We start from the raw sequence: 14,158 nt of genomic DNA on the forward strand, positions 1-14,158 counted from the left end.
TCGACAGGCGTGGTAATATCAAATATGGCCGCTATTCAATGACTTTGGTGGTATTCCGGGATAAGGTCATCTCGAATTACGCAGGCTCTGTGTACATCTACTTTGATCTATTATCTAAAATCGTATTTTTCAATCGATGAAGCCATTTCCATTCATCATTTGAGACCATTCCAAGTTGATTTATGAGGCATTTGATGATGATTTGAGGCAGTGTTTTGGGCCGGTGTTTCTGAACTTCAATCACCTGTTAGTGATCGCTGCACAATAATATTGTAATTGGATTACACACAATACTGTCGATGTCGGTAGGCCTACTGTCAATTCGAACCGAAACCAACATCTACTCTGTATGCAGGAGGTGCAATGGTATGATCATAAACAAAATAACCTGTGAATAAACTAAAATTGTTCAATCATATAGACCAGTTTGAAATTTTACTTTAAAAATATAAAATACTAAATAGATTCATATTGTACTATTTATTTGTTTACATTTTTAAATCATGAAATGTATGATGTAATCAACTTTTAATAGCACAAAACACAATGTGAATGCTATGCCATATGAATAATTATTCTGCTGACCATATAATGGTCTTATCATGATATTATTAAAAACAATAATGTACATGTAAAACTGAACATATTTATTGTTTTTGGTAGGATTTAAAACAGTTGATATATAAATTGGCCACTCATTGATCGATAAATCAATTTTCTTCCCAATTTTACAACATTCTAGAGTCCGAAGTCTTCCAGTATTACGGAAAAAAAAATCACGGAATCGGAGGTACAACACGGAAAATGACATTTTTGTATGACGTGACAAAAATAGTTAAAAGATAAGAAATATAAATGTTAAGGAGGCTGTGTACTCTCAGACATGCATGTAGTAAAAGTGCAATAACTTTGCAATTATTCGCGCAAGACATATAAAAGTATACATTTTTATAAAGGCAAGACATCAATAAATCTGAATATAAATACAGATTTGGGGTAAAAACAACAATTAGGCCGTATAAAATTAATGTTTTGGTTCTCGTCCAGAGGATTTTCATGAATTGATGAGGGAGGGAGGTGTGGTTTTTTTTTCAATATAAAATTAGCATTGTCAGTAGTTTTCGGTCTCCTCCAACAGTGCTCGAGGAAACGATGAGGCCCTTTTTTTTTTTTTTTTTTCAAATGTGAGATTCTGAGGGATAAACCCCTAGAGTACGGTACCAGCCCTCGAATTAAGGATCTGAAGGGGCACGGCAACTTTTTAGGGGAAATTTGAAAATTGCCTTGGATTTTCACTGAAAAGGCAAGACAGCACGGCAGTTTGTAATATTTCAAGAGGGCATCATGGCAACTGTTGAAAATTTGAGAAGGGCACCAAGGCAATTTCTCAAAAGTGAAGAAAAAACACACAAACATAGATAGATGATTTTATAATGAAGGCGCAGGGCTGGGGCACCGACGGCAACTTCATTAGAGGGCACGGCAAGTGACTGCCTTGGGTAAAGGACATATTTTGAGGGCATTACGGCAGTAGGGGTGGGCACCCACGGCAAAATGCCATGGGTGCTGTGGGTTAATTCGAGGGCTGTACGGTACCACAAAAAGACTTGGAAGTGATGCTTGTTCTCTAATAAACTTATTTATATGTATGAAGATTTCATAAATCATTCCAAAGTCTAAAAAATTGAAAATCTAAAAAAAAAAAAAATCTGACAAATCCCAGAAATTGAGGAGGGAGGGACGAGAACCAAAATATTAATTTTACACGGCCTTATGAAGAAAATTACAAAAAAGTGAGTTTTTGGCAATATTTGTTAGGTACATCTTGAGGCTCCATTCCAAAATGTTTTTTTTTATTTTTTGATATTGGCCTTGATTTTTGAGATATTGACCATATAAGGCATCAAATTGAACTTTTTTAAAATTCACAAACTCCTATTTGCACAAAATGATGCCTAAAATCGGAAATAGACCAAAATATAAAAAAATTAGAAAACCGTTTCTTGAATCGATCATGCTTTTTACGATGATCATATTTGCTTACCTATAGATGCTGTATTTATTGAGTTATCGTGTACCTAAATCGTCATTTTACCGAGAAAATGAACATTGAAATAATGGCCGTTGAAGTTTAAAGTGGTCACATTTTGCACTTTCATCGAATCTCGCAGGAGAATGCGGCCGCGTTTTTATTTTTCTACCTTACATTACATAAACATCGGGTAAACCCACGGCCCTTGAGAAGTTTGAGCGAAATCCATTCATAACTTGATATTTAAATCGGGGAAAGAACTTGAAAAACCCACATTTTATCAGCTAAAACGGAGCCATTTGACCACTAGGTTTTTGTGCTTCCGTGGTGTTTCCATAAGATGCGCCGCGCATGCAGATAAGCGTAGCGTATGCGTAGCGTATTTGTGTGTTAACAAATTGCGCGATACCCAACGCGATGCGTTGTTGCGCGCGTGTACCCTGCTGGTACAACAAATATTTTCTTTCCTTTTCAATTTCAAACACGAGTGGAATAGTGAAATAAAATCCTTAAAATATTGCAGTTGGAGTTTACAAATCTGGATTTTCATTCCTTGTATTTATAAAAAACATAACAAAGTACAAATACATTGTATATCAAAAAAACTCAATTTCGCGAAAGAAACAATGTCTAGAGTACACAGCCGCGTTAAAAACAACCTTGTGTGTCAATTTTTATAAAATATTTTTATATTGATCGCGATATTGAATACTTTATTGTGACATTAATATCATTCATAATCATTGTTTATACATTTTAAGCTTTATTCATAAAACAAGGATTTACAAATTTTACAACACGGATTACAACACGGAAAATGGATGTTAGAAAACGGCAAACTTCGGACTCTACATTCATGACATTCTATATATTCACCCGTACATGATAACCATCTGCAATGGTTCATCCCCCAGTTTTTCCATTTGTTCAATGTTGCTGGCATGGAATGGAAAGCCTTTCTCCTTGTACGATATTTTGATAGTCAATTTTTCTCCCACACGTGACCTACATGTAGCACAATGTGCCCAAATTCATTCCTTTTTCCTGATTTTTTGATACTCTTTTTCATTATCGGCAATTTGGATCTAGGCATGATCACAAAATTTTCAAGTAAGGATATTTCACATGGAACTTATTTTGTTTAAAAAGGTGATTATTTAACTTAAAAATGAAGCTTGAATTTGCACGATACATGTACATGTAGTTTACGCATTCGATGCTAGCCTGGAGTGCTTTGCTATGGTATTTCGGTCGGGCAGTGGTGCAATTTCTTGCACCACTGCAAGTTAAATTCAATGAGTCAACTATATCTTTTGAGCAAGATTTGCCTATTTTGGACAAGATAAAATTTTGCTCAAGTGTAAGTTTAGCAACATTTTTGATGCAATCGCCTGTCGTGATCGGCTGTGTTTACTTCTGAACTGCCATTGCTTTACACGGTGTCATGCTTCAGCGAATCCGACCAGATTTTGCATGCAATGGTCTCTAGCTTTGTTTTTTGTTTTTGTTTGTTTGCACTTTTTAGACTACATGTATGTCGTCTCCAAGTTTCTGGTGTCCAAATTTCAAAATTGTGTGTTTCCCTATAGGGATTACACAGAAGCCATTTACTGTGTGTGGTCGCAACTTTTTTGAGTTGAACGTCGCCCCCTATAATAAGCAATGTGGACATGCCTAACTTGGATATATCGATTGTCTTCAGAAAGAGATATCGGCGATATATTTATATTAGATAGTCGTTTTATTGATTATTAACGATATCAATATCAGGAATTCAGTCCTTATAAACCGTGCATGGGTGATTCTCTGAAAAGGGGAACTTTTAAGTCCCGCGACTTTCGGCGCTCATAAAAGTTTTAAAAGCGGATTTATTTTTTATTTTTGGCTTAGTCATGGACTTTTGTATGTATAAAAATAGTTAAGAACATCCAAGTGGGGAAAAATTAATTTCTTGGAGTCAAAAATTCTTCAATATCTGCGCCCCCTGAAAACCCCATGTCCCGATGTCACGCTAATCGAATTTTAGTGATTTTGTAGTATTTTTGTGAGCAAGTGTGGGAAGTGAAAATTACCACTGACTGGGGTAAATATCATGTCTAAGAAGGTTTAAATGCTTAAAACCACTTCTAAAGTCAATTTTATGGAATAATTCAAAATTTGTGTCAAAAATTGCTGTCCCTTGGTTTTGCATCATTGCCGTCACATTGGCATCAAAACGGCTGGAGGTGAAGACCAAATATCAGAGGTCAATAATTTGACCCTGTACGCTGCCTTTTACAGACGACGAAAAATATCAACCCGGAATAGGTGCACATTGGCACTCTTTTCCTGCCAATTTTGAGGGTATCTTCAAGTATACACGCGCGTACCTTTATTCAACATCATCTCCAAACGTTTCTGATCAATTTGATATAAGTCTTATTGTTGAATTTTTCCGCAAAATAATGATGGTTGAATATGTCCCACAAGCTGTTGTGGTGATATGTAACACGTGGGTAACCTTAACCCTGCTATTAATCGTAAGCAATGTCTGAACCATCATCTCCGCTACATCAGTTGGCGTCACAATTTGCCGTGGCGGAGATGATTCTCTATAGGAATTCGTGTAGAAATATCATCTCCGTCACATCACCATCATCTCCATCACATCACCGGATCTTGAGATACAGCGAAGTCCAGTTTAGTTTATCAGAAAATGCTTACCAATTCTAAACCTTCTCATCTGTATGAATTTCATTTTCAAGTAGTGTAAAATCATTACTGAAATCAAATGTCTGTGACGGAGATGATTCTCTATAGGAATTTGTGTAGAAATATCATCTCCGTCACATCACTATCATCTCCATCACAGCAGTGTCATCTCCATCACAATTGTTGTTGACCTTTATTTGACCTTTGACCCAGACAACATGGAATTTACTATTTGGAAATGTAATTGATATTGTATGTGTTTACTATGTCAATAGAAATTTATTTAGTTATTTCAAGCAAAATTATGAATATACTTAAGTTTGTATAAAAAAAATACTAACCGACATGACATTTTCCGTACAGCCTGCCTCTCATTGTCCCAACTAAATGACGAAAGTACAAAATCATATTTTTTTTTAATGAAAAAGCAAACATGAATCAAGCAACTTACAAGTTATCCATAAAACTCATAATTAAGAGTTTTAACAATTTTTATGCCTCCACCGGAGGTATTATGTTTCCTGGTTGTCCGTCCGTCCGTCCATCTGTCCGTCCGTCCATCTGTCCGTCCGTCCGTCCGTCCGTGCGGGTGCAATATCTCGGAACTGATAAGATGTACAGTGATGCAATTGGGTGGAGGGATGGTCATTGGCGGTCTTCAAATTCCAGTAGGTTTGGTTAGTGGGTCAAGGTCACCCAAGGTCATCTAGGGGTCATCTGAGGTCAAATTGGCAAAAAACGTCGTATGGGCATGAAACTTGGTGGGTACTGTAAACATTTAGAACCAAATTTTTTGAGGGTCATTTTGGGGTCATCCGGGGTCACCCAGGGGTCATCTGAGGTCAAATAACTTAAAACTGTCGTATGGGCATGAACCTTGGTGGGTACTGTAAACATTTAGAACCAAAATTTTTGCGGGTCATTTTGGGGTCATCCGGGGTCACCCAGGGGTCATCTGAGGTCAAATAACTTAAAACTGTCATATGGGCATGAAACTGGGTGGGTACAGTCAACATTTAGAGTCAAATTTTTGGAGGCACATTTTGGGGTCATCCGGGTCACACAGGGGTCATCGGAGGTCAAATAACTTAAAACTGTCATATGGGCATGAAACTTGGTGGGTACAATCAACATTTAGAGTCAAATTTTGGACGGTCTTTTCGGGGTCATCAGGGGTCACCCAGGGGTCATCTGAGGTCAAATAACTTAAAACTGTCATATGGGCATGAGACAAAATGGGTCAAGGATCTTTCATTTGTTACACTTTTTCTAAAAACCTACACTGTCATCTAGAGATGGCCAGTTCCTAGTGAAATTGCACCAGTTAAAATGATACGCGTCAAGGTGGAGGCATTGCGGCCGACGCTTTGCGTCGAGAACCGCGCAAGTCGAGAACCGCTCTAGTTTTGTCCTTTTTTCCTTTTTGGCCTAAATGTGACGGAGATGATGCTCACCTGGCACAACCTGCAGATTACGCCCTCTATAATATAGAGGGCACCCCTAAAGGTCGCGCCAAATATTGTTTTCATGCACTAGAGACTTACATCCTTACAGATATGTAAAGGAAACATTTTTATGCCTCCACCGCGAGGCATACTGTTTTTGCACTGTCCGTCCTTCCGTGCTTCCGTCCTTCCGTCCGTCCGGATGCTGTATCCGGGCATGGATGGGCGGATTGACTTCACATTTACAGGATAGGAGGGTCATGGTCAAAAACCCTGGATACTTTTTTTTTTTTGGGTGGGGTTGAATGTCATATACTGAGGTCAAAGGTCATTTGAGGTCAACTTGTAAATTTGGTCTCATATGAACAGTTCAAATCCTATGGGCATGACACTTGGTGGGTATAGTCAACATTTGGAGCCAAATTTTTGGAAGGTTATTTTGGGGTCATCTGGGGTTACCCAGGGGTCATCTGAGGTCAAATTAGTAAAAACTGTTGTATGGGCATGACACTTGGTGAGTATAGTCAACATTTGGAGCCCATTTTTTGGAAGGTTATTTTGGAGTCATCTGGGGTCACCCAGGGGTCATCTGAGGTCAAATTAGTAAAAACTGTCGTATGGACATGGCACTTGGTGGGTATAGTCAACATTTGGAGCCAAATTTATGGAAGGTTATTTTGGGGTCATCTGGGGTCACCCAGGGTCATCTGAGGTCATATTAGTAAAAACTGCCATATGGGCATGAAACTGGGTGGGTACCATCAACATTGAGGGCTGAATTTTGGAATGTCATTTCGGGTCAGCTGGGGTCACCTAGGGTTCATCTGAAGTCAAATTAGTAAAGACTATCGTATAATTCCCTATACACTATTTCAACCTCATTTATGTGACTCTTATTTTTGCCCATATTTTTTATGTTTGTTTGTTTACCACTTAGTTGACTTTTAGCGTTATAAGATTTGTACACATTTAAATCGCCCCATGGTGGAGGCATCCCATTCGACGCCTTGCGTCGAAAACACCCACCGAGAACCGCGAATGCTGAGAACCGCGAAAGCCGAGAACCGCTCTAGTTATAATCATTTTCAAATTCATATTTGCCTATCTTCAAATAGTACACCTTTTCAGAGAAATACCCGCATACATGTATGTAATTGTTGTAAACCTTTATGACTTATGAGACAGACATACATACATACTTCCATGATGTTAACACAGTGCCTCGGAAGCATAATGTGTGCTTTGCACGTCATTCAACGCTTCAATCTACGCCGCCATTTGATTTTGAGTTACTCTAGAAACACTACAGTAGAAATTTCATTTGAATGAACACAGTGAGCAGCCAACAGTGTGAAGATTGTCCACGTACGTACACTGTGTGATGAACGACCGCGTTTCCGTGACATGGAAATTAATTCAACCATCTACCAACTCACTCGTAATTCACTGTGATTGGTTAGTAGTTAGTACTTTCATTTTAAATATCCAAGATCGAATCACGCACAGAGCTATGTTCATTCAAATCAAATTGGATTTTAAAAAAATAGAATCACCATGTGACAAAATAGTGGTGATTGATCAAGGGATTTTTTTGCTGACGGCCGACCAATGATAGTTAAAGCGCGCCCGAGTTATTTCCATGCCAGTTCTAAAGGAGTCTCAGTAACATGGCAATTTAGAGGATTGCTATGTCCACTCCATGTACATGTAGAGATGCAATGTTGCAATGCAAGTAGATGGTAGCCGACTAGCGCGCAGTTTGTGGCCCTCGCGAGACTTAGCGAGCACAAGCAGCTGTGCGCGTGGCGTGAGGGCGTTCAATCGAAGGCGTAGCACAAGCTGCTGATGCAACCTCTCTGGATAGTATACTACATTGTAAAAGCAACATAAAAGCAGCATAGTTTTGGGTAGTGGCCCGGTCACCCCACTCAACACAAAAGTTGGTACCGTAACCATTGTACGTATTTCTTTGTTTCAGATATGAAAATATTCTAGCCACTCAAGATGTCTATATTTAGGAGATTGTTTGGGGGTGGTGATAACAAAAAGAAGAAAGAAGACAGACTGCAAAATGTGATACGAGACAAAGATCCAGAAACTGAGTGGGAGATTGTTGGGGAATTAGGTGATGGTGCCTTTGGAAAAGTTTATAAGGTAAGGCAGTAAAACAATAAAACTGAGATTTATTAAGACAACAACTATATAGAAATCATACATGTACAACTAGCCCAGTTCCTCCGATTGCGACGTCCAAACGAGTCGGCGCAAAACATACCCATCAAGGCAGGCTGGCTCAGGCTCCGCTCAGGCTGGTCACTACTTAATTAACTTAACCGGTATTGATAATTGATTGAATGGGGGTTATGATTTTGCCATGTATAGAAATCGGGCCCAGAAATTAGGAGAGAATCCATTCCCAGAGAGATTACACTGATTTGGCCGAATCTATAGAAATTCTCATATTTTGAGCCTGGGTGTATCGAAAGAGATTCTTTTGAGCCTACACCCTAAAAGAGATTTAAAAATTTCTTGTAAAATATTGTTAGACCAGGTGAAGCAAAATTCCACCAAAGATCGGAAATGGAAATGGTAGTACTTTTCCAGTTACATGTAATAAGTGCAACCACATGCACATGGGTACATTGGCCTGCTGACCAATTGTGACTGACCCTTGAACAGCTCAGAAATGTACAGTAACTACAGGGCAATGCATATATTGGCCCTCAAACACTTATCTTTGAATAGTTTAAAATAAGTTTGACCCTCCATTGCAAATAAAATTGAGAACCCAGGATCTAAAAATAGCCTCTACTACCGCTCCTCCATTTTGGAATATACATCCGCCATAAATTGCCTGTTTAGAAAACAGGCTTTATATGATTGTTCAATTATAATAATATTGAGTACAGTTAGAGTGACACACTGTATTACAGGTAATTATAAAAATCTGAATAAAAAAGAAAAAACAAAATAGCCCAAATCTGGCTTCCTCGAAGACAGTAGCATCCACATGTGATACACATGCAACCAAAAAGGTGCATGTGTATATCTATAATAGTACATGTACAGGCGCAGTCACTTTACACGGTGCCGCATCACACACTACAGATGCACCACCTTTGAATGCTTGTATTGAATGTGGATGCTGCTGTCTCGAAAAAGCCAAGTGGCCTATAGATACACTTGTAAACTTGTAAATAACAAACAAAGAAGTTAAAAAAATTACTTAAGGCGCGTGAAAGTCGATTCCGAGTTTATCGTCCCCCGCCCGCGTCACTTTTTGGACACCAAAAACACCCGCGTCAAATTTTCAAAAATGCCAAAATAATTCATTATTTTCAAAGTATCAGTGTTTTCACCAGTTTTAGCAATTGGAAACATATATTTTTGTTTGTAAAACATATAAATTTATAACTTGGAACCAAAACAAGGCTCTTTTCTAACTTTTCTAGTCCCTACCCATATAAAAACATGTTTATAAATAACATGTATGAGTGTGGCTTTAAATCAACACGCACTTTAGGTCAATAATGAAATCTGATGAAAAATGAAAAGTCACCTCACCAACCTGGGAAAAAAAGGGACGATAAACTCAGAATTGACTTTCATGGGCCTAAAATGACAGGATGGTAATTTGATTTTCTTAAAAGCACTATTGAATGTACATTGCAATTTACAGCTTGCAGATCACCTTCAAATGTAAAAAAAATAGTAATAATAATAATTAATAATTTAGAAATTGTTTGTTTGTTATTGATCTATTTCCTCTTTCCAGTTCAGTGTGAGGTCAAATTAAAACTCTTTAAAATAGTTTAATGAGGCCCACCAGTACCAGTGTCACATGATATTTACACATGTATTGTCGTTTGAAATCAATTGTAATAGAGAATTGAGAATTTTCATAATCACAAGGAAGTAAACCCTGAGTTATGAAATAGAAACCAAACCAAAATGTAAACGAAAGACAGCAAGCATGCACAAATCTAAGACAAATGAACCTCATCTCGATAACTAAGCTTCCTGTATGTAAACATCACAGTTCATTATCTGGACAGTTAAACAGTTTGACTAGGCCTAGTGTAGGTCCAATCACACTAACTATTTATATTTTATAACCTATGGACCCTAGTAGTTACCTAAATATTTACAGTACTGACAAACTCTATAAAATAAGGTCATTGCCTGTAATTAACCTACTTTCTAGTCATTTTAAGTAAAAACCATCATTGCAAGGATTAAAAATTAAATTAAGGTGTTCAAGTTAAGGGGGTTCGAAACGATGTTTCTGGAAAACAGAAACTGAATTTAGAACCATTTGAATAGATTGAATAAGTTAAGCTAAATACACTGAGCAAAATAGTTTTTGTTTGAAGGAAATCGGACATACGGTTGTCAGATATGCATGTTTTAAGTTTCTTTGTATTCTATTGTTTTTGCCAATATATTGATGAAGTTAATGAGGAAAATTGGCATAATGTGCTCATGAATATTCATGTTTGCCAATATTATACCAATATCTTATGAATAAACCTTCATACTACTTTTATTTTATATGATTTTGACATGAAACTTTGCCAATGTGTTTCTATGGCCTTAAACATTACCATGTGATTTTCCCGCCCATCTAATTTGCATATTTGCATAATTAATTAGCATTATACTTAAGGCTAATTAATTATGCAAATATGCAAATTAGATTTATGGAAAATCACATGTTAAAGGTTTAGGTCATAGAGACACATTGGCAAAGTTTCAGGTCAAAATTTAAAGGTAAAAGTAGTATGAAGGTTTATTCATAAAATATTGGGAAAATATTGGCAAAAATTAATATTAATGAGCACATTTTGCCAATTTTCTTCATCAATATATTGGCAAAAACAATAGAATACAAAGAATCTTTCAACAGCAATATCTCAAAAACCGTTTGTCCGATTTGGCTCAAATTTTAGAATTAAGATTATTTTGCATATCTCTCTGCAGCAAGTCTATTTTAATCTCAATCAGAGCAACTTGATTTTGCCTTTCATACCACCTTAAGTGAACATCTTTGACCAGTTGTCCAGAATTCACTGGTTTGGACAGAACAGATTATGATGTACAGTATACAGTCATGTACAATACATACACGGTTGCTGTTAAAGGCAGTGGAAAAAATCCACCTGACTCAAACTCCCATGCCCCCCCCCCCGGAATCAAATGGTGCGCCCCTAAGTTAATATAAAAAGTTAAGTTAATGTTATAGTAGCAAGAATATGGAAGTTGTCTTATGTTTGAACAAAAGTGTCACACCCTTAGTCCAAATTTAACCGCAGATCAATTTGCAAACTTATATTCGCAATGTCAAGTACAGTATGTATGTTTACACAGTGCATTTTAATAACACTCACGTCTGAGTCATTCCATATCAATTCACCTAATTTTCAGAAAAGGTTGGCTGGTCACCCTCTCAGATTTTCTTTAAAATCACTTATATCATAGCCCTTTGGGTCAAATGAACACATTACAAATATTAGGTCTCAACTCCTTGTCGTTTCTGAGTTATGGCTCGTTGAAAATTTGATGTTTTTTGACGCAATTTGTCCACTTCTCATTGAAATACACACAAAATTGTCCTAAATACCAACCCAAATTTTATTATGTGGGAAATGAGCCACCATAATCAAACTCACACATATTCAAAATACTTCTATGATGTTCCTCTGTACCAGAAATCAAAAGTGGTGTCAAGCCATCTTCATGGTTAAATGACTGTTTGGAGATCGCATTGAAATACACAGTAATGTTCTAATTCCCAGAATGCAAAGTTCATCAATTTACTGTGTATATTAATGAGAGATTCAAACACTATTTTAACCATGAAGATGGCTTGACACCACTATAAGATTTTGGTACAGAGGAACATCATGCAAGTATTTTGAATTTGTGTGAGTTTGGTTATGGTGAATTATTTCCACAAGGTCAAATGGGGTCACAGCGTGGGGACTTTTGGCTGAGGCGTCATCTTTGAGCCCCTGTGAAATTTTTATTAAGCCAATGAGTGGTCTACCCTGCTATAGGGGGTCACACTTGAACCTATATTGCCTACTAAAGGCAAAATAGATGATGTCTCACATCTGGTATGAAGAGGAGGGGGGTCAAAAACAGGAATATGTCATGTGCGTCAACATGAACATGCATTTTTATATGTCTATATCAGCAAATCGAGGTGAGATACATTGTTTATGAGTCCAGAATGTGGTTATTTGGGTCAAAGACACCCTAGATTCCAATTTGTAGCCCTGTAGCTTACCCCTAGGGTAAGATATGGATGTCTAAACTCGGAAGAAAATTAACGTCGCGACACACATGCCCAAAAAGGGGGGGGTCTGACCCAATTTTCAATAGGCCGGTTCTCGGAAATGACAAGGAGTAGAGACCTACCGTTTGAAATGTGTTCATTTGGCACATAGGGCTATGATATAAGTGATTTTAAACAAAATCTGAGGGGGTGACCAGCCAACCCATTAGGTGATTTGAGATGGACTGCCCCGTCTAGCTAAATACAGCCACAGTGCAGTTCACTTTTGGAAGTGTAACAGAAAGCACATTTTGAAATGATTTATGGTATTGAATTTCTTTTGATTGTTATTGAAAGTTATTTTATTACCAGTTCCTTGGCTGTTTTATTTTATATGTGGGAAATCAAATCTGAATGTAAATGAGATCCCATTTGTAATGGCACTTATTTTAATTCAATAAAGCATTACACATAGGCTCAGGTTTCTTCTTGGTGTATACCAAAATGACACAGCCTGGCTCTGAAATATGGAGTTGCAGCACAGGTTTGGAATGAACTTGGTATTTAGTACATGTACAGCTAGTGTATTTCCCCTGTATATTGTATTACATGTAGGTTAGTTGGTAGGCAATTTATTCAAATTAATTGAAAGTCCCCTTGTTTGTTTCAACTGATTTATAGATCACTATTTCATTTGATTATTGTTTTCATTGCTGTTAGAGTAACTGCCAGTCAATAAAAAATCAATTTTAAAATTAACTGAAAAATGTCATCTTCAGATGATTCAATCCAAAACTAACCCAATTTTCAATGACCTGTATTGTACTTTTGCCCAGTCCAATGTTTCTACTCAATACTGTATTGTTACTTATATGCTGTTTACAGATAGTGGCAGATCTGTAAAGTGTGTATGTGTAGCATTTAATAATAATGTGAATTTGCATTTTATATTCTCCAGTTGGTAACAATTACCTATGTATGTGTGTTCGGAGAGACTAGAAACATTAGAAATCACTGCAAGTTTCTTTACTTTTAAAATAATATTACCAAAATTGGTCAGTGAAGGTGTGGGCCTACTCAATTGTGTGGTTCAAATTTCAAGAGTAATTGGGTCATATTGACATGTTTCTCAAACAAAAAAGTACTTGGTAGCTGACTGAAAGTTCATTGATGTTGGTATTAGTCATTCAGTGATTGTTTATGCGTGTAAGCATTCAGGAAAGCAATTCACCTTGATATTTGTTGCAATCAAACAGCTCTCATAAAAGCCAAGTCACTTTTCAACAGGCTGGTTGATTATTTGACAAAACAAAGCAGATCTCATTCTGGGGCGTCTCTTCTTTTCATGACATGAGAGTATCTTTAGATATAACATGAAGATATTAAAGAGAATTTCTTTAATTGCACTCACAGTCTCCACCTCCCATCCTTTGAACGTCATATTATGCACACCGCTGAGTACATTTAAATTTATTTACTTGGAGGAAACATGTTTACAATGTAATCAAAAGTAAAATTGTGGCAGAAATAAATTGTTTCAAGTGCAATCTTGTTGTTTCTTTTAAACAATGAAGTGTCATCGCCCAACTTCTGCATAAAAATTGATGGTGGCCAGTAAATTTTTAGACCTACAAATGGCCCCTGAAAATGCTTAATTTCTTTTTAACTGGCTATCAGTAAAAATGTACGATTGTACGTACATGTATGTCTAGT

At 37.0% G+C, this 14,158-nt stretch overlaps 1 protein-coding gene across 1 annotated transcript in view; it reads left to right on the plus strand.

Moving 5' to 3' along the window:
• The window catches only part of LOC140148914 (serine/threonine-protein kinase 10-like), a 46,909-nt gene continuing 32,751 nt past the window's right edge, over nucleotides 1-14,158 (plus strand). The window contains 2 exon segments of the mRNA XM_072171014.1: nucleotides 1-366; nucleotides 8,147-8,322. Of these exon segments, the coding sequence (XP_072027115.1) occupies nucleotides 8,173-8,322 (150 nt within the window). The 5' untranslated portion in view covers nucleotides 1-366; nucleotides 8,147-8,172.

This window comes from Amphiura filiformis, chromosome 3, assembly GCF_039555335.1.
Source record: "Amphiura filiformis chromosome 3, Afil_fr2py, whole genome shotgun sequence".
NCBI classification, from domain to species: Eukaryota; Metazoa; Echinodermata; class Ophiuroidea; order Amphilepidida; family Amphiuridae; genus Amphiura; species Amphiura filiformis.